Source organism: Phoenix dactylifera, chromosome 14 (assembly GCF_009389715.1).
Source record: "Phoenix dactylifera cultivar Barhee BC4 chromosome 14, palm_55x_up_171113_PBpolish2nd_filt_p, whole genome shotgun sequence".
Taxonomy (NCBI): Eukaryota; Viridiplantae; Streptophyta; class Magnoliopsida; order Arecales; family Arecaceae; genus Phoenix; species Phoenix dactylifera.
The window spans coordinates 13,828,098-13,853,945 of NC_052405.1; the positions used below are offsets into that span (position 1 = coordinate 13,828,098).

At 36.1% G+C, this 25,848-nt stretch overlaps 2 protein-coding genes across 5 annotated transcripts in view; one reads left to right on the forward strand and one right to left on the reverse strand.

Moving 5' to 3' along the window:
• The first annotated feature begins 8,745 nt into the window (after positions 1-8,745).
• Positions 8,746-24,276, forward strand: LOC103711605 (zinc finger CCCH domain-containing protein 65). 3 transcript variants are annotated; one of them, XM_008797821.3, is made up of 10 exons: positions 8,750-9,287; positions 9,360-9,392; positions 11,317-11,373; positions 11,885-11,944; positions 12,160-12,216; positions 14,689-14,748; positions 19,461-19,577; positions 19,749-20,045; positions 23,254-23,526; positions 23,875-24,274. In XM_008797821.3, exons 1-10 carry the CDS (start codon positions 8,862-8,864, stop codon positions 24,073-24,075), a joined length of 1,581 nt encoding a protein of 526 aa, XP_008796043.2. In that variant the 5' UTR covers positions 8,750-8,861; the 3' UTR covers positions 24,076-24,274. The 3 variants fall into 3 exon arrangements, with proteins under 3 accessions (XP_008796046.2, XP_008796045.2, XP_008796043.2); XM_008797824.4 differs by lacking the exons at positions 23,254-23,526; positions 23,875-24,274 and adding an exon at positions 21,897-22,356 and having other exon boundaries at positions 8,746-9,287; XM_008797823.3 differs by lacking the exon at positions 23,254-23,526 and having other exon boundaries at positions 8,747-9,287; positions 23,875-24,276.
• A 1,005-nt stretch (positions 24,277-25,281) lies between these two features.
• The window catches only part of LOC103711604 (angio-associated migratory cell protein), a 42,835-nt gene continuing 42,268 nt past the window's right edge, over positions 25,282-25,848 (reverse strand). For both annotated transcript variants that reach the window (XM_008797819.3, XM_026806416.2), the window contains exon 11: positions 25,282-25,778. In XM_008797819.3, the coding sequence (XP_008796041.2) occupies positions 25,551-25,778 (228 nt within the window). In that variant the 3' untranslated portion in view covers positions 25,282-25,550. The remainder of the gene's footprint in view (positions 25,779-25,848) is intronic.

Sequence of the window (25,848 nt, forward strand, 5' to 3'; positions counted from 1 at the left end):
TAACAATATCAAAGCAAGTTGAGATTGCTACTAAAGTTGAAAAGCTACTTTGCATATGGGGGTAAGGTTGCATACGTCTGACCTCAGACAGAATAGTAGGAGCCTCGCGCACCTGGCTATCCTTTTTTATAACTATTAGAATTTTATTTGATCGAATATAAATTTATGTATCTTGCATTGAATTTGTAGAAATAAAATTCAAAGAATTATGCAAGTTTTTGATGAGGTGCTTAGGCCTATTATAATACTCTAGAGGTTATATTTTGTTGTAGAGATTATTTATGAATATTAGGTTTTAGAGAGAAATTGGATTGAGTAGAAGAGGTCTTCTTACTATATCAAACTTGTTTAGTAAGCAAGCTCTACCTAAATTGGAGCTTTTAACTCAACTTCTTTAATACATATTCATGTTAATTAGCTGTGGAATACTTTAAAAATTATACATAAATTGTAAAATACCTCTGATGAGATATATATATATATTTACCAACTGTGGACCATGTCTATCCACACGATGCTAAGCTGACATAAAGTTGGTCCATAACACTAGTTGGCACGAGATACGTGCCATCACTATCACATGTCCATGCCTATGCCCTATTATTGGCACATGTCTAGCTTGTTGTAATATGGTATGGTATTAGTTAGCAATTAGTATGATAGTGAAACTAAAACTTTAATTTTGTTCTTGCAAAATGTTCCTTTGCGTACATGTACATTGGATTGGGCAAGTGAGATTATGACGTTGAAACTCTTGGATTTTTTCAAATCATGTGCTGTAATTATTTATTGTTTCATGTGTAAAGAGAGTATTAGAATCATTGAAAATCTTTGCATGAAATTCTTAAAACCATGTACCTTTGGATAATCTTGGATACGTACCATGCATGCTTGGCATAATTATTGAACACACTGCATAGGGTCACTCATTATACTGCTAATTATGAGGCAGCTGATGAGAGGTTGGAAAAGGAGCTTCATCCTTTTTGTTGATCACCATGTGTAGATCATTGTATAAATTTAATGCTAAAGGATATAGGGTGAATGAAGTTGATGGCAAAGATTGTGCAAATGGCAACCAAGTTTTCCAAGTTTGTTTATAACCACTTTATTGTGCGCACTTATTCAGAAAGAGGCCAATTCATGTTGAGATAATTCACCCTTCTACTAACCAGTTTACTACCAATTTCATTGATTTACAAAGTATTCTCAAGCATGGATATGATTTACAAGCTTTAGCTACGACAAATTTGTTGAATCAGTAGGAGAGTTAATTTAAAGGACATATTTTCTCCTCCTCTGTATTCTCACTTTTCTGCTATTGATATCTTATTTTGTTCTTACATGTATCGCTCGAACAATGTAATAGAGCTTTTCTTTCACGACAACTAATATCTAACATTTGCCTACCTATCATTTACTTTTAAAACTTATATCCTTCAAGGATCAATCAACCACTATGTTCCTTCTTCCCAATCTCAACCTCTTGAAAAGAACTATTTTTATGGTTGTAATTTCGAGTGTTCCATTGCCATTCCCGCCTCTTCACTAACTTTCACTAAGAGATTAATAGCTAGATTGTTTAATATAAATATTAGGTACATGTGGCACTTATGATTGCAAGTTTGCAAAGATATATTTATTGTGTGGTTGGGTCCATGCTACCTTCACTCTTCAAATTTCCGTTCTAAAATGCTTTTATTATCTACTATGATGGTTGAGACATTGATAATTAGGCATAAGGACAAAGACACATAGTGGCTAGTTTCTCATCCACCCCCGCCATCCCCCCCAAAAAAATCAGAAAAAATGTTAAAGTATCTTCTTTAAATATCTCTACCTTATAATTTTGGTAACGCTATATATTGATTTTTCAAAACTATTTTTAAATTATTTTTCTATTTGAACTGCACTACAATACTAACTTTAAGGGTGTATTTAGTTCACAATAGAAATTGAAATCGAAATGAATTGGAATGAGAATCGGAATAGCCATATGTTCCGACTTGTTTGGTTTATGACCAGAATCAAAATTGGAATCGGAGTAAGATTTGAATACTAGTAAGAGTAGGAGTTAGATTTTGGAGGGATTGGGGCATTATTCGTATTCTCTCTGAAATTAGAATGGAAATGGGACTCCCTCTAACTAAATGGTTGGTATGGAAGTCACTCATCCCATTTCCATTCTAGAGTCCAGCTCCTCCTAACCAAATATGCCCTAAGTCAATATCATAGGGACTTAGATGTTTCCTACATACCTAATTGTTTTGATGTTCTGATCTAATATATAAGAGTTAGAAGACATCATTGCATTTTTTTTCTTTTGACTATAGGTTTTTATGGAAGTGAACATTGTCCTAATTTGCTTGAGCTTTCACCAGAAACATTAGAACTGAATACTAGCTCATGCTCCTTGGCAGACTAAGTTTAAGTTAGGTACCAGCTTTATCATAGCTTATGTTGACATAACACTATAGTCCTCTTGAAACTTATGAATATATTTTAAGCAATATAGCAGACAAGCTACTTTAGACTTGCCCTTCCTTTGTATCTACATTTTCGGGGAGAGCCATAATGTAGCATTAGCTTTTCTATATAATTGCTATTATTGCACATATTTGATATGCTTAGATACTGCTTATTGCATGCAAAAAAATATTTTTTAATTGGCAATACCAAAGTGTCCTAATTTCAAGAGTATTACTTTTCTTAGTCGGACTCCTATATGTCATGCAAATATAACTCTCCTAATGTGGCTACAGAGTCCAACAACATCTCTAAATGCAGTCCTAATAGATACCAACATAGTTGTGAGATCCTCTAATTTGTAAGATGTGCTACATCACATGTCACCTTTATTTTGTAAATTTCTTTCATGATATGAGACTTTATTTATTACACAGTGAGAACATTTTTATTTAAGTTTATTCAAAAAATAAGGGCAACCTGTTGTAGACTATGATTAGTGACAATGTTTTTGAATGTTGAACTGAATGGGAGGGTAGGTTGAATTTGTTAGATTGAAATCTAAGTCATTGATGAAGTAAACAAGAGGCAGAAGAATGTTGAAAAGAATCATGCTTGTAGTGGACGGATCTCATTTATAAAGACCTAACAATCTTATTATTGATAGCAGTAACACCTTTATCTGGCACCAATCAGCAATGTTGGAAATGTAAAGCAAGATAAACCTCTATAGGCAACTTATAAAGCCAAAGCATCAATGAGTTCAATCATTGACTCTACTTTGATGAAAATCTGCATCATTATGTTTCGCATATCAACCTCTACCACACGTATGAATATCATTAGATCGATTAGCCAAAGCTTCTTGAAGATATGAACAGATGCTTTCCATATAACTAATCAACTATAGTTATATCTATGTATTTGTATTTCATTGTTTCATGTGGAATCTCATGTGTAGGGCCACCATTTGCCATTTGTTGGTGCTTGCATATAGCTATAATACCTGGTTTCACATGGATATTAGTTAATGGCAGATGGGCAGCCGAACATGAGAGTCCTATGCAGTCCTATATAACCCATTGGCGCATCCTAGCTATGAATTTTTGTACACTGGAAAGTCTTCTAGGTTCTGTACACTAGAAATTTGCTTAGATATGATGTATATGCATCAATATTTTTGTTGTAGAAAAATTGTAAATGTAAAGGAATTATGAAAATTAACCCTAGCAACTATATGTACTTGGTGGGTGGTGGGGGCATGGATAGGGAATGCAAGGGGCCGGTTAGGCTATTATTTGTACCCACCCAGTACTCACCTCGGGGCGGAGTATGATGGGTAGAGGTAGACAGGTCGGATAAAATTATAAAAATTATTTTTTTATATACAAATCAAACAAATACAAAAATAAACTTCAAAAATATTGTTCTTTATGAAATTAAATATTCTTCAAGTTAAGAAAAATAATCAACTAAAAAAATAAACAACTAAGTATTATGTCAGGTAACCCTTCATATATTCAATTTTTTTAAGAGGAGGGCGACTAAGATGAAGAAGTGGAAGAAAATTTATGAAGAGTTATATATATCCAGATCAGATTTGTAATAGCCCAGTTCTTTGGGCTAATGGGCCGGCCTAAAAGGCCAGGGCCCATGGAATGGGGACGTGCAATGCACGTGTGGGTGAAGAAGAAGACTCCTAACTAGAGTCTTCTTCCTCCCCCGATTCTGACGGACTTTGAGAGTCCTGGGGCCAGCCGACCCTATCCAAACCCTTGGGATCTCATCTATAATAGGGCTTCCACCTCCTCTATTGAACACTATCATCGATAACTCGAGGAATCGTCATTGATCCCAATCTTCTTCTCCGAATATCTTCCATAGATTTTTGTCAGAAAGGAGCATTGGATTTTGTCAAACTGAGGTAATTGATCAAACTTCTTCTTCCTCCTTGTTTCTTGGTTCAGTGGCTACAGTCGCCACTTGATTTGGGCTAGCGGGCTGCCAGATTGCATAAAAATAAGGTATCCCCTATTTTTCTCCTCTTTCTTTGCCTTTATCGACTGCCGTCGGCCACCGTCATCCTTGACTGTCTTAAGGCCGCCCGGCGAGTGATTGGCCACACGGCGCATGATTGGCCACCGACCATGGTTAATAGGAAGAGGAAGGAAGAGAAGGGCCGAGCCCTTCGTTCTTTTCTCTTTCTCTTTCCCATTTCCTCCTCCCATCCAACCAACCATAGTCACCGTAGGATGGTGTCGAGCCAGCCACCATCATTGAGGCCATCGCCGTCGCCGGAGGCTACCGTAAGCCACTGTCCACTGGTTTGAGAAGGAAAGGGAGAGGGAGCCTCCCTTGTTTGATGAAGAGAAAAAAAGCTTCCTCTCTCCTCTCTCTCTTCTTTCTCTTCTCTTCCTTCGCTCTTTCCTCTCTCTCCGCTCCCTAATTTTCTCTCTTCTTGCTCTCTAGTTGGACCTTGGGGTTGTGGGAGAGGGATTTAGGAGACTCGATGGTAGACCTCGTAGAGAAAGCCAATAGAGGATTCTAGACCGCCGACTTTCAGTTTATGGTTTTTATTTTAATTATGCATTTGGCATTGTAGGAAAATGATCAGTGGGATAGAAGAACGTTTAGCATGTTTTTGACACCACAGTTCCTAAACAAGGTGTGGATTGAGTGAGTTTGTTAGAAGTTTGAGGTAAGAATTTTTGGACACTAATTATCTTTATTTATATATGATTCTTTTGTGCATCAACGATTGTGTTTCGTATGGTATATGATGGCGGTGTAGTATATATTTATTTGTTAAGTATATGGGCATCTTTAATGGTTGAATGTATCATGTATTACTTATTTAAGTCGTGTGGACTTGTATTATGCATGTATTGAATTTTGTGAAAGAGCGAGATGTTGTATCATATTCACATAACAAGCATGTTATTAAGTTGTATATTTTGTATGGTTGGTTGTGGTGCTTTGGACTAGCCACGTTATTGATGCCCCGCCTCAGGGCAAATTTTACTATTATCCGCACCTGCCACGGATCTGCTGTGGGAAAGGCCAAACCCACCCTATTAGGATCGGGTCAGGTTAGGTACCCGATGGGGTGGAGTAAATTACCACCCCTAGACATGGAGAGAGGAAGTAAAAGTCGGAATTGGTGACGAGTGAAACAAACCTAGAGCCAATGAACAATTGTTTTGGTTCAAATAAATTACTATATCTAATTAAGTTGGCAATACTTGCTCTTCTTGCTACGACAAACATATAATGGAGCTTGAATTTATCATAAACCTAAATATTAATAGAAAAAATGAAAGAGGTGAGCAACTACATCTGGACCCTAAATTGTAATTTAAATAACGACGTCTCTTTGTAAATATACATATAATTTTGTTTTACGAGTTGCATGATGCTACTAAGCTGGTCACAAGTAACTCTTTCCACAAACAAGTAGTGGATAACCCTCAAGCTTGCTATGATCATTTAGTTTGTCAACAATAAAAATAAAAAACAAAGTAGTTAACCTTTTCCAGCACCTTCGACGAGTGACATTTTATATTAATATCTTTCTTGGATTGACTACAATATCGACGAAGATAATTAGAAGATACATTAAGAGCTTTTTAGAAATTTTGACATGGACATCGTTGGTTTTATCATACAAGGAGTAGGAGAAATTATACCCTACAGCATGTGCATCGTGTGGTGGTGAACCATGCTAAACATTTTATCTTGTCTCAGATTTGTTGCTACCGAATCCGGATCGAGATGGGAGTGCAACTCGGATGACCTTGAGGTTGACTGGAGGCGAGCTGGCAGGTTGGTTGAGGCGTCGGGCACTAGTCTCCTTTTCTGGTTGACCTGCAAGAAGTTCACTTGCTAAAAAGTTCCTGGCGGGGGACCCTCCAATATCTAAGTTAGAATAATGGGGCAACAATGTGGAAGAAAGAGATCTCAGTAGAAAGTAATCACTATGAGAAATAGTGAGTACTTATTATATGCATACCTCAAGTCTCCCAGATTGCTCCATTTATATAGGAGAGCCATTTTTATCGTTACCTAGGCCGATGTGATGTGCAATAGTTCTCCTCGACCGGCGACTCCTCGGTTGGATCATCTCGGTTCATGTCTAAAGTCAGGTGGGTCGGTCTGGCTAAGGTCGAGGTGTCCTACATTTTTTCCATCAAGATTGTTTCGTGGTGCAGAGTATAATTTCACAAGGAGGAGAAATGATCAAGCTTGACTTAAAATTGTTGAGGATGAGAAAGAAGCAAACATAGGAAGCAGGACGATGGGGTGCAATTACTTGTTTAATCCACAAGCATATCTCAAATCGATAATAATAAAATCAAATGATATAATATCTTAGGATATATAAGCTAGACGATTTAGGCCCTGTTTGAGGAAGCTTTTGGAGGGCCAGAAAGTACTTTCTGGCCCTCCAAAAGTACTTTTAGGTGAAAAACTGTATTTGGTAAATTTTTCAAAAAGCTGTTTCAGCTTTTGCGGGAAGCTGAAAACAGCTTTTGGGAGGAAGCTCCAATTTGGAGCTTTTGGGAGGAAGCTGTTTCAGCTTTTTCGGAAAGCTGTATTTTTGACAAAAATGCCCATATTAAAATAACATAATTACATAGTTTGTCCCTTTATAAACCTAAAAATCTGCTGGAGGCCTGGAGCCAAGAATCCTAGCCGTCAGACTCCCTTCCGTAAGAAAAGGTATTTTTCTTTTCAATTTTTTTATGCATCTCTTGAACCACATTTTAGAAGAAAAAAATTTTAATCCTCTTCCATACCTTCCAAAACCAATCTATTGTTTTTTTTTTTATCATCAACCTCGCGGCCCACGCTGAGGTCCTCCTCGAGCGTGGACCACGAAGAAGAGCCCCAGGACCGCAGAAAATTATTTTATGAAAAATTATGAGAAATTATTATGAAAAATTATTTTATACTAATAATTATAATATTTTATACCTTTATTTTTGTATTATACTATAAATATAATATCATATTATATTATATCATAATACATTAATATGTTATGTTAAATAATTTAATATTATATTATATTATGGAAAATTAATTTATACTACTAATTATAATATTTTATACCTTTATTTTTGTATTATACTATAAATATAATATCATATTATATTATATCATAATACATTAATATGTTATGTTAAATAATTTAATATTATGTTATATTATGAAAAATTAATTTATACTAATAATTATAATATTTTATACCTTTATTATTGTATTATACTATAAATATTATATTATATTACATTACATTAAAATACATTAATATGTTATTTTAAATAATTTAATATTATGTTATATTATGGAAAATTAATTTATTATAATAATTATAATATTTTATACCTTTATTATTATATTATACTATAAATATTGTATTATATTACATTACATTATAATATATTAATATGTTATTTTAAATAATTTAATATTATGTTATATTATGAGAAATTAATTTATACTAATAATTATAATATTTTATACTTTTATTATTGTATTATACTATAAATATAATATATATTACATTATATCATAATACATTAATATGTTATGTTAAATAATTTAATATTATGTTATATTACCAAATATTAATTTACTCTAATAATTATATTACTATTATGCTATATTAACATAATATTATTTTATATTATAATAATATTATACTATATTGTATATTTATGTATTAATTTATGTTATGTTTTATTATGTTCTGTTGTATAATACTATGCAATGTCCTTTATGGTAATTTTGTCATACAAAAGTACTTTCTCAGTTTGTTTACCAAACACAAAACAAAGTACCACAGCACTTTACGAATGTAGTTACCAAACAGCAAACAACTTTTTATAACAGCTCTACTTCAGACAGCTCTACTTCCAGCAGCTCTACTGCCAACAGCTCTCCAAACATGACCTTAGTCTTTGAGACAACAGTAAAAAAAATAAAAAATAAAAAAAGAGAGATGAGGGAGAAGAAACTGTGGTGCACCCTCTCTCTCTCTCTCTCTCTCTAAAAGAAAAAAATATTATAACGATAAGATAGTTTGGAGGGCGGCACTAACTCTCGTTCTCTTGCACAGTTACGGAAAATGGTAATGGCACCAAATTCGAGGGTATCCAGTTGTGCAGTGTCAGAATGGAGGTCTAATTAAGTCAACATAAAAGTCCAAATTCTACTGCCACGATGGCTGTAAAGAGCTACCTTCGCTCTATATAAATTAATTAAATAATAAATTTTACTATATGGTCGTCAACGTTCTTCTCTGTCTCTCGCGCTTTCCTCCTTTTATTCCCCCTTCATTTCTCTCTGTCCGCCATTAGGGTTTCTTTAATCCTTCTCGATGTGGAGAAAGAATGGTGGTTTCTGAGGCGGAAGTAGTCCCCAAGGCGGAGGAGCTAGGGTTAGGGTTGGCGCCAGCCCCGTCCTCTTCTTCTTGCCCTCCCGATTCTTCTGTGGAAGCTCTTACTGGAGAGCTTGCGAGCTTGAAGCTGGAGAAGAAGTCTGCCGAGGGAGATGGTGATCAGGACAGTACTGGGGCTGGCGATCAGGAAGAGATCACTGGGGCTGGCGATCAGGAAGAGATCACTGGTGACGAGAATGATGGTGTTCTTGAGAAGGATTCGGGGTCGCCGGGGAAGGAGAAAGACTGGAAGAGAGAGAGGTTTCGGTATCCCCAGAGACCCGATGAGCCTGACTGCATGTATTATTTGAAAACTGGAAGCTGCCGATTCGGATCGAGCTGCAAGTTTAATCATCCTGCCAGAAGGAAGAGGAATCAGGTTTTTTTTTTTTTAGAAAAATATTTTTCTTTGGACATTTTGACTGATGATGATGGAAATTTGATTTTGTAGGTGAAATCCAAGAAACCATTTGAGGCGAATCAGGTGAGATTTCCGTCTGTTACTTTTCTTTCCTAAAAATTTGAAATAGAATCTTTGTGGGTATTTCAATATTGAGTAATTTGTTTCACTATGGTAAGATCATATTGTGAATGAACTCATAGCACTTTCTGGATTCTGACAAACTTTCAGGAACTTTTCAGAGAAGCAAGCAAGCTGTTGAGAAAAGATAATATATATTATCATTTATTTTAATATGATATTTCAAGGCAGATCCTGGTTTCTTGTCCTATTACTTCCATAAATGACACCGGTCTTTGTTTTGTATATATAGCTACAATAGTATGTCAGTAATTATGGCTGGGTGTCAACCTCATGAAATTAATCTAACGTACTTGTTTTGAACAATCTGAGTTGGGCTTGGGATGAAAAGATGCAATAGACCCTGGCTGAGTTGGTTTGAAGTTGAATTCAAGCTTAGCTGAACCTAACTTGTTACTAATGCAACTAAGACAGACATTTCCTATTTATATTTGTAGCATGATCAATATTTTAGGTTGTATATGATATAATATAGTGAGATTTATTACTATTGTTACATCTCTTTGTAAACTATCCATTATTCAACCTGTTGTTGACTTTAATAATCCAAAATTTGCTTGAGACAAAACTCTGGTTGGGTTGGAACCAAGGTTCAAAATACTTTGTAGTTTGTACTGATTTTGTCTCGTCCAAGTGTTAAGTGCAATGCACACCTTACCGTGCACCATGCTGACTAAGGGTATTGACTAGTATATTCGAGATGAAAAATACACCCATGGTATGGCCTATTATGGCGTCCATTCTTTTGCATTTTCTTGTGTTTTATTGTCTTAATGATTTATTTTTGCAAGACATATGTTGAGAGTGTCTCTTTAAGTATTCTAGTCATGGTTTCCAATGTCTGTTAAAAATATATGCATTTCTTGATTGTTATATAAGATCACATATAGCAATTAAAAATATATCTAAATAGGTATTGTGAAAATTAACAATTGAAATGTAATTAGGTTGTCGGAACTCATTGAACTAATGGATGGAATCAAAGATGGCCAAGATTCAAGAATAAATAGTATTTTGGTAGCAATGATATGACAAATGAACAAAGAAAGAGTATATTCATAATATCATTAAACAACTATCATGGCTTTTGACATGGAAAGTCGAAAATGCAGTCCCTCACCTTTATGCCATGTGGAGTGTACGTGGGGTTGTAAACACCGCTGTCTAGTATGAGGTTCACATTGTGTATCAAGGGGTAGTCAAGTTATAGCTCCAGTATTATGTAGTGGTGGAGAAATTTCTTTAAGTTGTCGAAACTTACTAGAAGCACAAAGCATAAACTAGCTTAGAATAGAGAGTTGCTAAGACCTACGTAAAATGCTGGAGAAATTTCTCCATTCAATGCATCATGCTGTAAGAAAATTGCTTCCTCACAAATTTGGAATTATTTAAAAACTCTTCCATGGCCGGTTAGCCCTTAAATAGGAATTATCAAAAAATAAAATTTGCATTGCAATTTTGGTTACTTATTTAGTTTAACCAGTCTACAGTATGCGATCAATTAGACAATTGAATTGTGGGAATGCACTGGTAGCATGTGGCACATGTGGCACATTCTTGCAGTGATTTGAACATTTACAATTACTCACCGTGGTGTGTAAGCTAGTGAAGAGCTTACTAGATTCCACTGTTCTGTAAACATAATAAAAATGCTTTATTGGATATTGTTATTTTATTTTGTCTTGATGTAAAGTGCTTTGATAATACATGATTGACTAGTATACTGATCTTTAATATTGACTAATAAACATAGTAACATGGTCATAATTTCCTTTTGGAATGAGACTCAATGATGATATGAAGTCCTGAATTAAAGCCATATTGCTGGGATTGATTTTTATTTTTCTATTTTAATTTAATTTCAAAGGCTGTTAAAGAAGAGCAAAAGGAACCTATTCCAAAGGTAGGACAGACAGAAAGCAAGGTCAGTATTTTCCTTCTTGGACTGTTAATTTTGTTATAATTAATTTTTATGATACTTTTATGCCAAGAATTTCTTTGGGCTTTGCACACCAGCACACATGGATACATGTATTCATAAACATGGCTCTCTTTCATCCTAAGAGGACGCTATAATTACATATATATTTTCAAGTTGCTTTTATAGACTTCTAATTGAAGTAGTATTCTGTAGTTATTGTATTGTTGATTTTGGAATTTCTTATGAAGGTTGATAAGAAGGAAAAGGAGGTGAGTGTTTTCCTTCGTTGGCTGTTTATTATTGCTTCGGCTTACCTCTGTTCCGTCTATTTTGATTTCTTAATTCGATAGTCAGTGCCAGTGAAACGGATTCACTTTGGTCTATTGTTTTCTCAAGCACGTGAACAAATTAGCATTCAAAATGGTTCTGGGGTTTTTCATCATATTTTCTCATTGATGTTATAAATTCTGACTGGATAAATCATTATTTCTCTTGATTTTTTTTTCCTTTTCAGGCTGTTGATGAAATGCAAAATGGAACTCTTTCAGAAAGGGTGGAGCCGAAAGAATCCAAGGTTACAATTTTTGTTTTCAAACCTCTTCTTTTCCCCTTTTTTCTGTTTAGTATAAACTATGAACCAACACCTATGTTAATATGATCGTACTACCCTTTCCTTCCCTTTCCTAAAAGGAAAGTGCAATCATTTGTCAATTCTAGAATTGATGCTTAATGACCTCTGAGTTAAAGTAATTCTGCATTCATGATTGACTTTTGTACTTCTTGTTACAGTTTGTTGAGAAGAGAGAAGGTTCTCCTTCAAAAATGGTGGATCAGACAGAACGTAAGGTCAGCATTTTTTGGCTAGAATCTAATATACTGCTATTGAGGATTTCATAGTCTTATCCTGAAAGCCTTAGAGTCAGTTAGTTCTGCTTTGCAGCCCGTTTGTTTCCAAGTTATAAACGATTCTGACTATGTATAAATTGTCCGTCCACTTATTGTTGCATTTATTAAAGGATTATAGGCAAGGTCTGCGGAACCGTTATGAACCGCCCGGTTTGAGGTGTCCTAGGCCATATCGGCGGTGGACCGGAATGGTTCAGCCATTGATACCGAGACAGCTCGCCGGAGGGAAAGAAGGAGAAGAGGAAGAGAGAGAGAGAGAGAGAGAGAGAGAGAGAGAGCAGGGAAGGGAGGGAGAGGAAGAGGAAGCAAGAGAGGCCGGCCGACGGAGGCCGGGGAGCCTTCACGTAGAGGAGGCGGAGGCCGGGGAGACGCGGAGGCGGGGCTCTGCCTCCGGGCCCTTGTTTCGAATGTTATGTTCGAAATAGGGGCCCCGAAGGGGGGCCCCTTTTATTTTTGCTTTTTTTAAGTTGAAGTCGGCAAAATTAAGTGAAGTCGGCCTCCTCCATGCGGAGTCTCCCCAGGCTTCATTGGTCAGCCCCGACTCCCTCTCTCTTCCCTGGTCTTCCTCTCCCTCCCTCCCCCGCTCTCTCTCTTTTCCTTTCTCGTTCTCTCTCTCTTCCATTGTAGAAGATGTGTCGGTATGAGCCCGGCACGACACAATGCGGGCCCATGTTGGCTCGTCCCGCCAGCCAACCAGTACGGTGCCCGGTACCAGTTCCGCTGTCCTTGATTACAGGAGTAAGTTTTGGCATGCTATGATGCAGTGGCTTATTAAAGAATAAATATGTTATTCAAGAACAATACTATTACTTGCTTATTTTTAATAAGTGAATAAAATTATGAGATTTATATTCCCTTCCTTTTGTGGTCTCTCAAGAATAAAATTAAAATGGGTGGGTTTGGTTGAGTGGGATTGAAATTGAGTGTGTTTAACAGGTGCTGGTTTCATTGAGACCTGAGATGTGCCAGCATCATAAGACTGCTTGACCTAGAGTCGCTTGACCCAAGTTTAGGTCTATGAGTTTCTCTTATCATATAAAAAGATTGAAAGAATAAAGTAATAGGCAAGTGACAACAGAGGAAGAGGAAAAAAGAAAGGGGATGAAGAGGAGAAAACATGGAGGAAGAGAGTGGCCACACAGGTTTGGCTGTTCTGTACAGCTACCTCTCTATTTGTGACAAGTGGAGGAAGAAAGACCTCTCTACTTACTGTGACAAATTACCTAAACAGTTAATTGGGGCAGTTGGAACCCATTTATTGCCCACATTTTATTTCCCAATACAGTCAAGCAAAAGGTTAGGAGATTCTTTTGAAGATCTCATTTTATTGCCCACCTTGGTTTCCATAGTCCTCTATTGGTTCCATATCAGTTTAGGCACCAACTCTTTCACCTTCTTTGCCTACTTGCTCCTCACTTAAACCATTTTAGTTTTACTGCACATCCATCTGAACTTGATGCAAGGAATACTGAACCGGCCCGTACCGGCCGGTTCAGTGCCGGTTCAGCCCGTACTGAACCGGTACCGGCTTTGACCGGTCCAGTTCGGCATTAAAAATCGGTACCGGTCCGTACTGGTCCAAAACGGCCAACCATACTGCCCATACCGGCCTGTACCGGCCCGAACCGGCCAACCGTACCGGTCCGTACCGGTTCTAAATATTTTTTGGGTTTTTGGATGGGTGAACCAGGCCGAACTAGTGGTACCGATTTGAACCGGTACCGGTTCGGTGACCCTTGATCTGATGCAACTTAGACCTAGGATCTGCTCATCCAAGATAAGGTTAAAATGCATGGGAAACAACACTATAAAGTTTGCATAGGATATGTGACTCATCTGTATCATTACTTTGAGAAGAAAACAGGCCTCCGATTGGCTGTTTAGGCCATCCATGGGTGTTATTGCTGTTGAAAATTCATCTTGTTAGTCTTATAATCAGGACTTGGAGGGACGTGCAGGCCCATATGGTCATCTGAAGGATTATTTGCTATTTGCATTGTGTAGTTGCAGCAAATCAATCTTAAAGGGACCAAATTGGTATTTCAAAAATTGGTTGGGATGGAATTCAGGGAGCAGCTAGATGGTATTTTTCTCCTTTTTCTTCTAATATGCTTGAAGATTAATTTTTTTCTTATATGTTTTCTCTCTTTTTTTCTAAGGAGTCCTAAGTGAACTCAACTTGATAAGTGTAGGTTTGCCCTTGTCAGTAAAAGAGGTTCAAGTCTGGCCACAAAAGGGATCACGCTTATTTTTTTCAAAAAGGAAAAATAAATAAAATTCTGATTTGATGTACTTTAGTAGTGTTGTCTTGAAAGGAAACTTTATAATGCATTTGGTCCTTTGTGTTATAGACTTCTGCTTTGCTGCACTTCTGTACTGTTCCTAAATTTCTTTCTGAATTTACTGTGAAAGGCTACTGAAGAAAAGGGAAAAGAAACACTTTCTGAAAGGGGTGGGCAAACAGAATGCAAGGTGAGCATTTTGCTTGGTTAACAGTTTCTCATTCAGTATTTACTTGCCAGTGTTATTGAATATGTTGACATTGATCTTCTACATCTCAAACTTCTATTTTCTAAATTCCACTGAAATCTAGCATAATTCCTTATGCTTCCCCCAGTCACGATTCTGCTTTGCATGACTAAGCTACCTTCCAAAATCTTCAAATTCTTTAAGTCCTGTCTGTCTGCCAGATCAAGGACTTTAAAAGTAGGTCCTCATATGTGATGGTACTTGAAATGAAAAGCTTCTGAATAAGAATATAAGACTACTGTGTTCTTAAACTCTCAAAAAGTTACTAATTAAGAATGTATACTTAACACAGATTTGGGGAACTGTATTTGTTCATTAAAAAAAAATCTCATCATTGACAAGCTTGATAGAGCAGCTCCTCGCAAGAGGGGTGAAGTATAGCATGGAAACTGGACTTGGTTTTATTGGTATTGATGGAACCCTAGCTGTCCATAGAACATCTATTCTACTACTAAATTCCATGCATCTTGCATCCTTCAGGTTCCAAATGGTGTGTTCCACTTTCCTTCATAGCATGTGCCAAAATCTAGTATACAAACAGGACTATTTGAAGTAAACAATGAATATATCCTTTTATATGATTGTACACTCTAAAGAAGTTCTGAGGAGGTTTGACATCCATTTTTTTGTCTGTTAAGGGAGAAAGTACTACTGTTATAGTTGAAGTTTCTAGCTAAAATGGTAGGTTGTATTAAGGTTCGCAATCTTGGTACTAGATGCGTATCGGTACCATCTAGGTATAGTGTCAGTATGCTCAGTATGGGGTTCAGTTTGGCATACTGATACTTGATATGCCCCCTAAACATCATACTGGTTCAGTTATGATATGCCCGATAAGCACCAGTATGGACCAGTACGGCCTACCATGTGTTGTACGCTCTATTTTTACTCTTGATTTATGACCTTTTCATCTATCTCTTGCTTCGAATTTCAGCATTCAGCTATTTTATGGGCGCTCTCGTAGGAGTGTATTCCTTGAAATGCTTGTAATTCATCAATATTTCCATAATCATGTTAGCCAAAAAAATAACCTTATTTTTACACATAGGAAGTATACCTTTTGTTTCAAGTTGATTTGGCCTATGCTCATGTCAGAGAAACTTTACATAGGGTGAATTTTGGAATCACACTACTATTTGTAGGATGTTTTTTCATGTTTTACATAGTTGGTTTGCTGGCTTTTCCAATTACTCTAACTTGTTTCACAATTTTCTGATACAATTACTCTAACTTGTTTCACAATTTTCTGATATGGGAAATGGATGTGTTGATTTAGTCATGGTAAAATCTGCAAGATTGCTGATTGTAATTTGCTTCTCATGGAAATATTCAAGTAATGCAAGTGCGACAACTTAAAATTGAATCTGTATAGCAAGAGACTGTTGACCTAAAGTTGGCATAGATCTTTCTCTGTCATCTCCTAGTTTTTTATCCCTAATTACCTTTCAAAGAATCTCTCATCAATGGTTTCTACTTTCTAATGACTTTGAGAATATTCTTCTGCCAGGTTTGACTTTTTTGGTTGAATCTCATTGGCATAAGATAGAAGCTATTTTTTTTCTCCTAGATTTTTATCCTTAATTATCTTTTTGCATGATATTCCAAAAGACATTAATCAAAGGATCTACCAGCAGTGATTAATTTTCATTTTTAACCCTACCAAGCTCAAGCACTTTAAGTTGTATGTTGTCCAATTATTTTATTTTGCTTTGTTTCATGGGTTCTTGTGCGAAGCATTTCTCATGTCCTCATATAATTTCTTTCCCCTGATTCAAGGCAAATAGGATTTATCTCTCAATGTCTCATCCTTTGTGATTTATAGTTTTAGACTTGTACTAGAATTTCACTGCTTGCCTTGTATTTTTTTACCAATGTCATCACCTGGGCACTGATTTTTGTTTCAGTCATGCAAATGCTTTCAGAATTCAGGCCCACCATCACATTCACAATATTCTATTATTCTTAGAGAAATACATAGGACTTCTAACAAAATTTTCAAATATGTTTATGGTATTTCTTCCCCATAGGTCAGCTTGCTCAATTAACTAGATGTGTTCTCTGACCTAATCTCTATATCAGCATTGCATAAGTGCTTGACACAGGCGCCAAGTATCTAAATGTCCTCAAGTATTGGACACAACAGCCTCTAGAGATCTACATAATGACACTTTTGATGCTTGTCCACAGAATGATTTTTACTTGAAGCAAGGTATGCCATACCATATCGAACCCAGCGGTACGGAGCATACTGATTTTGTACCAGTACGCAGCATGGGGGGCATATCGACACTCGGTATGCCAAACCCCTCATATCAGGCATACAAGGTGGCACTAGTATAGGGCTCGGTACTTTTTGATTTGAAGTGTCGATATAACTGTAATTATTTTATGTTAACAACATAATGACTCTTAAGGTGTCCAGCACTGAAACTAAGATCCACTGCATGACGCTCCAATAGAAAAACAAGGTGCCAAGTGGTGGCAACTTTTGCTGATGTCAGCGAGACATTTCAAAGTGGAGTGTCCTACCACGTTCAAGCGTCCAAAAGTGTTGAACTCCCACAACTTAGAAATGTCCAGATAACATATTATCGTATAGCCACTCGTTTATTGAGAATTTCTGAAAACTAACATCTCTAAGCAAATCCCATTTCTTCTTGACTGAAAGGAATGTTGTCTTGATTTTTGCCAAATGTTACTAATAATCCTTGAAATTTTGTGAATAATTCTTGAATTATTAGAACTCCTTTTTCTTAATCTTGCTGGATTCATCTTTCATAGCAAACAAATTAGGAAGTGCTTATCACATAGCATGCTCCAGGAAAACTCAACATGACTAAAAAAAGAAGTTGATACGTTGAAAGATAAATGCCTTGAAATGTGTAAGTATTTGGCTTGGACATTTTTGCGAGATAAGGATTATCTGACTGAATAATTTTTTGGAGCGAGATCCTTTCCATCATTCAGGTTGATCTGCATTGTATCTTTTTTGTTCTGTCGAGGTATTAACTGCAAAAAGATTGAGAGGTTCTCTGCCAACTATAAGATTTAATGCTTATAAGTCAGTGGAGATACAAAAAATAATCCATGTACATTCCAAATCTTTATTATTGTACCACATTAGTGCCAATGTAGGTAAATAACTAAAGTTATTTCTTTTGCAAAAGATGTTTATTTTATGACATGTATGTTGTATTAGTTCATTTGTATATCTCAATTTGCTTAGTGTAAAGTTCTTGTTCATAATCATAATCATCTAACTTTTTTCCAGCTATTTGGGGAGTGTAAAGATCTTGATGAGTCTTAATTTTACATGTAAAACATTTTCCTTTGGTATTATGTTTTTATTTGAGCAAGAAACACAGTGGGGTTTCCTAAATATCTGTTCTTGTTTTATGCATTTTCCCATAATAGTCTTAGGGCCCATTTGGTTGGAGGTAATCTAGCATGAGAAAATAAGTTGAATGTCAGATTATCATGTGGTACGAAAAATGGATAAGAAAGATGGTAAAACAAATGGTGGATCCCATATCTATTTTTCTGAGAGAGAAGGTAAAATAAATACCACTAGATAAAATAAATACCAACAGAGGGTGATATTTATTTTCCCACGGCAGATTACCAAGTGGAGATAATATGAAAATATCATTTCTTGACGAAAATGCCTCACTTATATTATATTAATATTATATAAATTATACTATATAATTAATATTAATTATATTAATATTATATCAATATATTATAAATATATTAATATATTTATTAATAAATATTAATTATTATTAAAGTAATTAACAAATATTTATTAATGATCATTAAATCTAACAAAGGATTTATAAATAATTAATATATTTATTTGTATACTAAAACATACTAGATTTATTTATAATAAGAAATATTTTCTAATATATGTATAATTAATTTAAAAATATTTAAATTAAATAGTCTTTATATAACTATATGTATACCTCATGTAAATATGTTTTAATATTCGAAATAGCCAATATTGTTAGCATTTATGTAAGTGGGCCATAAATAGCCAACAAATGAATTGAGAAAAAAATGTTATTACTTGAATTGTTTATTCAAGTGCATTAATAAAAATTTGGCAATATTTCCATATAAGATTACGTGCAACCAAACATAGTCATCTTTTCCGATGCCATCTTTCTAGAGTAATTTTTTCACCAACTAAACATGGTAAATTTTTTTCCCCTGCGATCATTTTTTCAGGTAAATGATTTCTAGGAATCATCAAATTAACTCATAATTTGACATATCCCAACCAGACGAACCCTTAGGTATTCAAAATCATGGTATATCATACGTACCATACCAGTATATGGTATGAGGGGTGTACCAACACTCGTACGCTGAACTAGCCCACTTGCCGGGCATACCAACACAGTGACAAGGTAACACCGGTATGGAGCCCGGTATCGAGATGGCATACCTTATTCAAAATGACTAATGTTACAAATAGATGTGCTAATGTTGTGTTAGCCACACTGTTTTTTCTCTCTCTTTTCAGAGGTAATAGATATGTAATTGTTTAGATAGGAAAAGCGAACTTTTCTTGTCATACCTATTCACTGTTTTCTGCATCATATCATAATGCTGCTTGTATTGATAGCAGATAATGGATTTTGCAGTATTACTCAATGCCAGGAGGCTGTAAGTTTGGAAAAGCTTGTAAATATGTTCATCATCGAGGAAAACATGAAAATAACTCAGTGCAGCTAAATTTTTTGGGCCTTCCAATTCGACCGGTAAGTCTGCTATGTTCTCTCATAGATATGAATGCTTACAAGTATCAGGACTTCATGGCAAGGTATATTGAAGCTGATGTTTGGCCATAAGTCTTGGCATTCTGCACTTTTCCAACACCTTCTGAAGTTAGTATTTTAGCACCACCAACTGATGCTACCCTACAATTGCAGGGAGAACGTGAGTGCCCTTATTACATGCGTAATGGCAGTTGCAAATTTGCAACAAACTGTAAGTATCATCATCCTGATCCTACTGCTGTGGGTGGACAAGATCCTCGATCAGGCCATCGAAATAGTGAACCTCCACAACAACGTGGTTTAGGAGCACCACAGGTGCCCATGACCTGGCCTGTGCAGACAATGTCAAATGAGCCAGTTTCTTTCCTCAATGCATCACCCTCTTATGTTCCTGGGATGATTTTACCTCCTCAAAGGCTCCATTCAAATCTAGAATGGAATGGGTATCAGGTGATTAATCACTTCACATTTCCCAAGAACTATCTTTCTTTAAATAATATTTGCCACTTTGCTTTGAATCATGATGTTTGAGAAGATAGAATGATACCCTGTCTTCTAGGAATGTTAACATTGTCTAGAAAGGGTGCTGTATGAAACTCCTGGAAGAGCTTAAGCCTCTATATCCATAATATCATATAGTGGAGTGAAAATAATGTAATGTTGATTATGAAACATAATATGTCCATTTTAACATTTGCATATAACTCCAAGTTTTCAAGAAATTTCACATAGTGCAAGTTTGAGAAACAAACTGTTGACACTTTCAAATTTCAACCAATGCATTTCAGGCTTTATCAGTATATTTGGGTTCCATGTATAGTTTGCATTGTACAAAGGAGCATTCAAAATTGATATTTTGGCATAAATAAGAGACCATTATGAAAAGGCATGCTTAATGTTTCAACCTGTCTCTGAAATTACGAAAATTGGACTTCTTTTTGCCTGTGGCTTGATATAACTTCATGATGTGGAATAGTTTTATTAAAGTTTTTGCAAATTGTTTTGGTGTGTTTATTACTCAGTTAATTTGAAATCATGTGGGAAAACAAAGATGATGAACTTGACAGAAGTTTTTGAAAACTAATCCTGCAACATGTTAGGGAGGTTGACTATGATGGTTATTTTCTTGCTTATGAAATGGATTGAAAAAAAAGTTTATCAATGCAGAGGTTTCGATAGAAGAAAACATATGATAACATAATTGTTCAAGGATTTCAATGGAAGTGATGCATGACAATCAAGAAGAACTCAACTGCATGGAATCATAACTAGGCTCTTGAGGAAGCAATGGAGTAGCAGCAAGTACAGCTTATGAAAAAGTAAAATTAAAAACAGAAGAAGAAAAGGAAGAAGGAATTGCTTATGTTATTTTTCTTAATTGCAAGCTTCTTGGTCTCTTTAACTTGTCTAGGAGTACTCTTTGTGGCAGCTAGAGAAGAAAAGAGCCAGAAGACTCAGTCAACGTGGTCAAAGACGATTTAGATTTTAAGGAGCCCAGCTCTCAGGACTCCTGCAATTTGTATTCTTTTTCTTTCAGTGTTCCTACTCATAGGAATCCCTTAGATACGTAGAGCTTCCATTCTCATACCTTTTATTGTCTCTCATAGAAAGGTAAAGGACGTTTCTGTTGGGGGATTGAGTGACTGATGATATAATTCTAGGAAATATAATAGTTGGCTAATATTTTTGTTAGGGTTCCTTTTTATAGACATTCCAGTTTTGTTAATTCTTAATCACTTTTGTCATTTCCAAATTTGCATGGATTATTGATTTTTCGGTAAAGTTGCTTGTTGTATTAACTTATTATTCTTTAGCTTTTTTTTTTTTAAATTACCCATTTATATTTTTCTGCATTTTGTAATATTTTACCAGTCATCATGTTATGTCACACTGTGACAGCTCCTAAAGTAAATGGAACAATTTTATGATACATACGTATATATGTGCGTATGTGCATATGTACATATGTGTGTGTGTGTGTGTGTGTGTGTGTGTGTATGTACACACGTGTTCTTTCGTACAACTTTTCCAGATATCTGCTTAAGCGATATCTGATCCCTCAACCATCTGCATGCCACAACTGGCTTTTACAACACTGCATATTGCTCAAGGAAATACTATTTATGAGTACTTTCTTCCTGTTGGTCATTGTTTTTCTTGTTCATATGCCATAATAAGGTTCCATTCAGTTCAAACATAAGGCTAAAATAAGGCCTCCATGGAGTAGGCATTGTTCCTGTTTTTTGGCTGCCCCTTCCTTACTAGGGCAAAATTACCCTTGCTCTGTCTCTGTTTTTACAGCCTTACTGCCTATATCTGGAACCTGGCACCTCTAGTCTGCAACCCGGCGCCTTTGGCTGCTCCAACTTGCATAGGGTTCTGCCCCCCTGGTTATAGAGTGTTATTGTTATTTGCTGTGGACATGTTCATATTCAGTTGTGGTTCGGAGTGGATCTTTCTTGGCTTTGGTTGGAAGCACTCAATCTAGTTCTCTTCTCTGTGCCTCATTTGGATTCTTTGTTGTTGTTCACCCTCCCAGATAGTGGTATACCTCCATCATGGCACAGTTTGGATTCTTTGTTTGAGGAAAGGATGGTTATTTTATTGCACGAGCTACTATATCTTTTTTTTTTTGTTCACGAGAATATTTTTCGGTTTGTGACTTGTTTGGTTTCCTTTGGGCATCAAATCATGATCCTTCTAATTGTTGCCATCAGTTCTAGGTTTGCATGAATATTAAATGAGACCAAGAATAAAAAACTCAGTAATCTATAATCAGATCAAGATGATCTATGAAACTTTTGGTGCTAACTTTCATTCTCTGTCCTTCAGTATGTGCATTATTACTGCTAATTATCTGAATATAACATGTTGAAGGGGTGGAAGAAACTTAGGTTAGTGACATGACGGGTAAACATGTTATGCAATATGTACCCTTTCTTATTCAAGGAATATGTACCCCTTCTTATCCAGTCATTGTAACTGAACAGCATTGCAAGCTATTACAGATTATTTCCTGAAATAAATCAGCCAAACAACTTGCAGAATTGCAATTGAAGTAATTATTTTTCACTTCGTTTGTTCTTGAACCAAAGACAGCCTTAAAGAAGTAAACAAGTATGACTCTATGAGACACATTTCATACTTCCACTTTTAACTTAATGGCCCTTCGTGAAGTGAGCTGCTTCAGAAGATGCATGCTTTTGCACAGAGCACTAGAATTAGTGGTGCATCTTTCTTTTGTTTTTTCGTTGGTTATGTAGAGGGTTATTAAGATCTTTTTCTTTTTTTTTCAAATTACCTCTCTCTCTGATCCTCCTATATATAGGGTGTTTGTGCGGCTATCAGTGAGGGTAACACAACTTCTTTCAAAAATTCGAGGGCATTTATCAATTTCAGAGCAGGTGGTCATCTAGAGGCAAATCGATACAACCCATTATTGATGTTATGATACTAGATCTGAATTTACAATTTTTCTCTGAGATGTCTAATTTTTCACTAGGGATACAGAACTCAGAATTGAAGGGAATAAGCAATTGCTCAAAAAATTATAATTTGAGTGTTTCATTTGCATCTTTGTTTTTATAAGCATAGGTTAATAAACATGGGTGTATCATGGTGCTACATTCTTTATTGACTTTCATTTGGGATGTTTTAGGCTCCGGTAAGTCCATTGTTTCCACCAGATATTCATGCACGGAACTCCTCAGCTTCAACCATAAATCATAAAACAAACAAGGGAGATATTCCTGTAAGTCAGCAAGTGCCTGTTGATGAATATCCCGAGAGACCTGGCTTGCCGGAATGCCAATATTTCATGAAACATGGGGTTTGTAAATTTAAAACAGCATGTAAATTTCACCATCCAAAGACTCGTCTTCAAACAGTGCCAGTAGACGTTCTTAGCCCCGTTGGCCTGCCCTTGAAACCTGTGAGTTACTTTTCCATTATGTCCGATCAACATTTAATCTTTATTGTTGATAAACACTCTCTTTCATGGTATCCTTACTGTTGCATGGATGTCATTATTTCCTACTCAATGATATGCTCGAAGGGATAAACCACGTTTTTTTTCTTGAGCATGCAACAGCTGTTAGAAACAAGTATAACGTTTTAGTCTCATGCAGTCTGCTCTTGCTTAGATTTGTCTTCCAAATAGTCTAAAAATGTTTGTCATGGTATCAACTATCAAGCATGCATTCCTATGATTTTCAACTAAATGTATGCTATCGCATTGATTGCACCATTCATAATTACTTTATTTGTTCATATATCATAGGATCAACCAGTGTGCACACATTATAGTCGTTTCGGAGTGTGCAAGTATGGACCATCTTGTAGATTTGACCATCCAATTGGTCACAGTTTTTCAGCGTCAGCAGGTGCGGCGGTATCTGGACAGACTGCAACCCCAAACAATGCTACAACACAAGAATCATATGTGACAGGCAGCAATTATTTGGTTCAACAGCCAGAGTGATATTTATGAGGCCTTTGCTGTAAAATCATAGGTCAACTAATTGTGGAGAGCTGCATAAACACTGCCTTGGTGCCAGATTTTAGATTTCCATTTCATTGGTGTATAAACACCTTTTGCTTTGTACAGGGATTCATGTGTTATATTTACCAGAAATATAGACTAAATAATAATAACACAGCTGAGAAAAAGTTTGTGGTGATACCAACTGTCCCCTGTGGAAACTCATGACAAGGGAGGAACAATCTCCAATGTGTTACCATCAGATGCAATGACAAAATCTGGATGCACAGCTATCACAGGTAGCCTATTAAATAAGCACCGACGTCTTATTGTGGAGTGCTTGAGAGATTGAGATGCCATTCTCTTGCCAAGAGGAAAATTTGATACAAAATGGTGCCCAAGTGGATTTGTAAGTAAAGGCGCCAGCAGGTTACATTCAACCCCCCTTTAGCCTGGCAGCAGCTGAATCAAATTGTGAATCTCTATATCAGCAAACAACGATCCAGCTGGAGAGATTTTAGCGATACAGGATGCTTGGAGATTAAAGGAAATGGACTTGTCTGAGATAGACTACTTATTATCCATGTTCCAACCTCAACCTTGCAGGCTCTCGAAGGAGTATCATATATAAAATTTCGCACCATTGTACTTAATTTTTCTGTTAGACACCAGATTTTTTCCAACAGAACGAAGCAGGATTATTTATCTTGAATTTTAAGAAGCATTTCTCCTGTTTATTTCTTTTCAAATACAGCAAACAGCAACCACTAGGTGGCTCTTGAGCCATTAAACCTTTGGTTCAATATTTTAACTCTCTGAATTGTCCATAGTGGAAGCGAAGTACGAGAATGCCTTTCAAACTTGATATTGGATGTTTCGGTTGTGTCCGGATGCTTTTAGTAAAAGAACAGTAAAGTAGCAAATTGACATAGTTAATAGATTCAGCAGAGCTACTGCAAAAGAAGGCAGCCACTGTTTAATGTTCCTACCAGTTCTAGCAAAAATATATCGTCTGCAGCATGTTATTGACTGCTAAACACATGAAAGTCCTCATTTTTTTTGTGGCCTAGCGCAGCTATTCTCTCAAGAGAAGAAAGAACAGCAAACACCAGTCAGTCTAAAATCTGGATTAATCCAACTATGATAAGACGGCTGCCTTGTCAGACTGTTTAAACATTCAGCTAAAATTGATCAACAGTTACGATCTTTTGAAACAAGCAAAACTGGAATTCATGTCATCTACATGTGCACATTCTGAGTCCAGAATTTCCTTCAAAATTCAATAGTCAAAAAGCATTAAAAAGAAAGGCACTCCAGTCAGACAATTACTTTTAAAATATTGTGCAGCACCTGGACTCAAGCATATAACAAAATTTCTATCGAATACACTAACTGAGTACATCAACTCTTGAGCCAGTAATTCTTTATACCAATCAATTAATGGTTATACAGCACAGAAGGATGTCAAGTTTACCTTATCGGAACTCTGAGATTTTAAAGATACGAGCAGTCCCATCACTTGAGACTGAAACAAGAGAATTACCGTCGGCAGACGTGTCCAGAGATTGAATGGTGTCGGCGTGGCCACTGAAAGTTCTCAAGCAATTGCCAGAGAGACTATCCCAGATCCGTACCTTTCCATCCACACAGCCTGTAGCCACGTACTGAGATGTACCCAACCAACTCTGGCATGTTACACCCTCCTGCCAGTCAAGACCCAGTGGCGACTATAAGAATAAGGAGAAAAGAAGTCCAAAAAGATTTTGGTGTGTA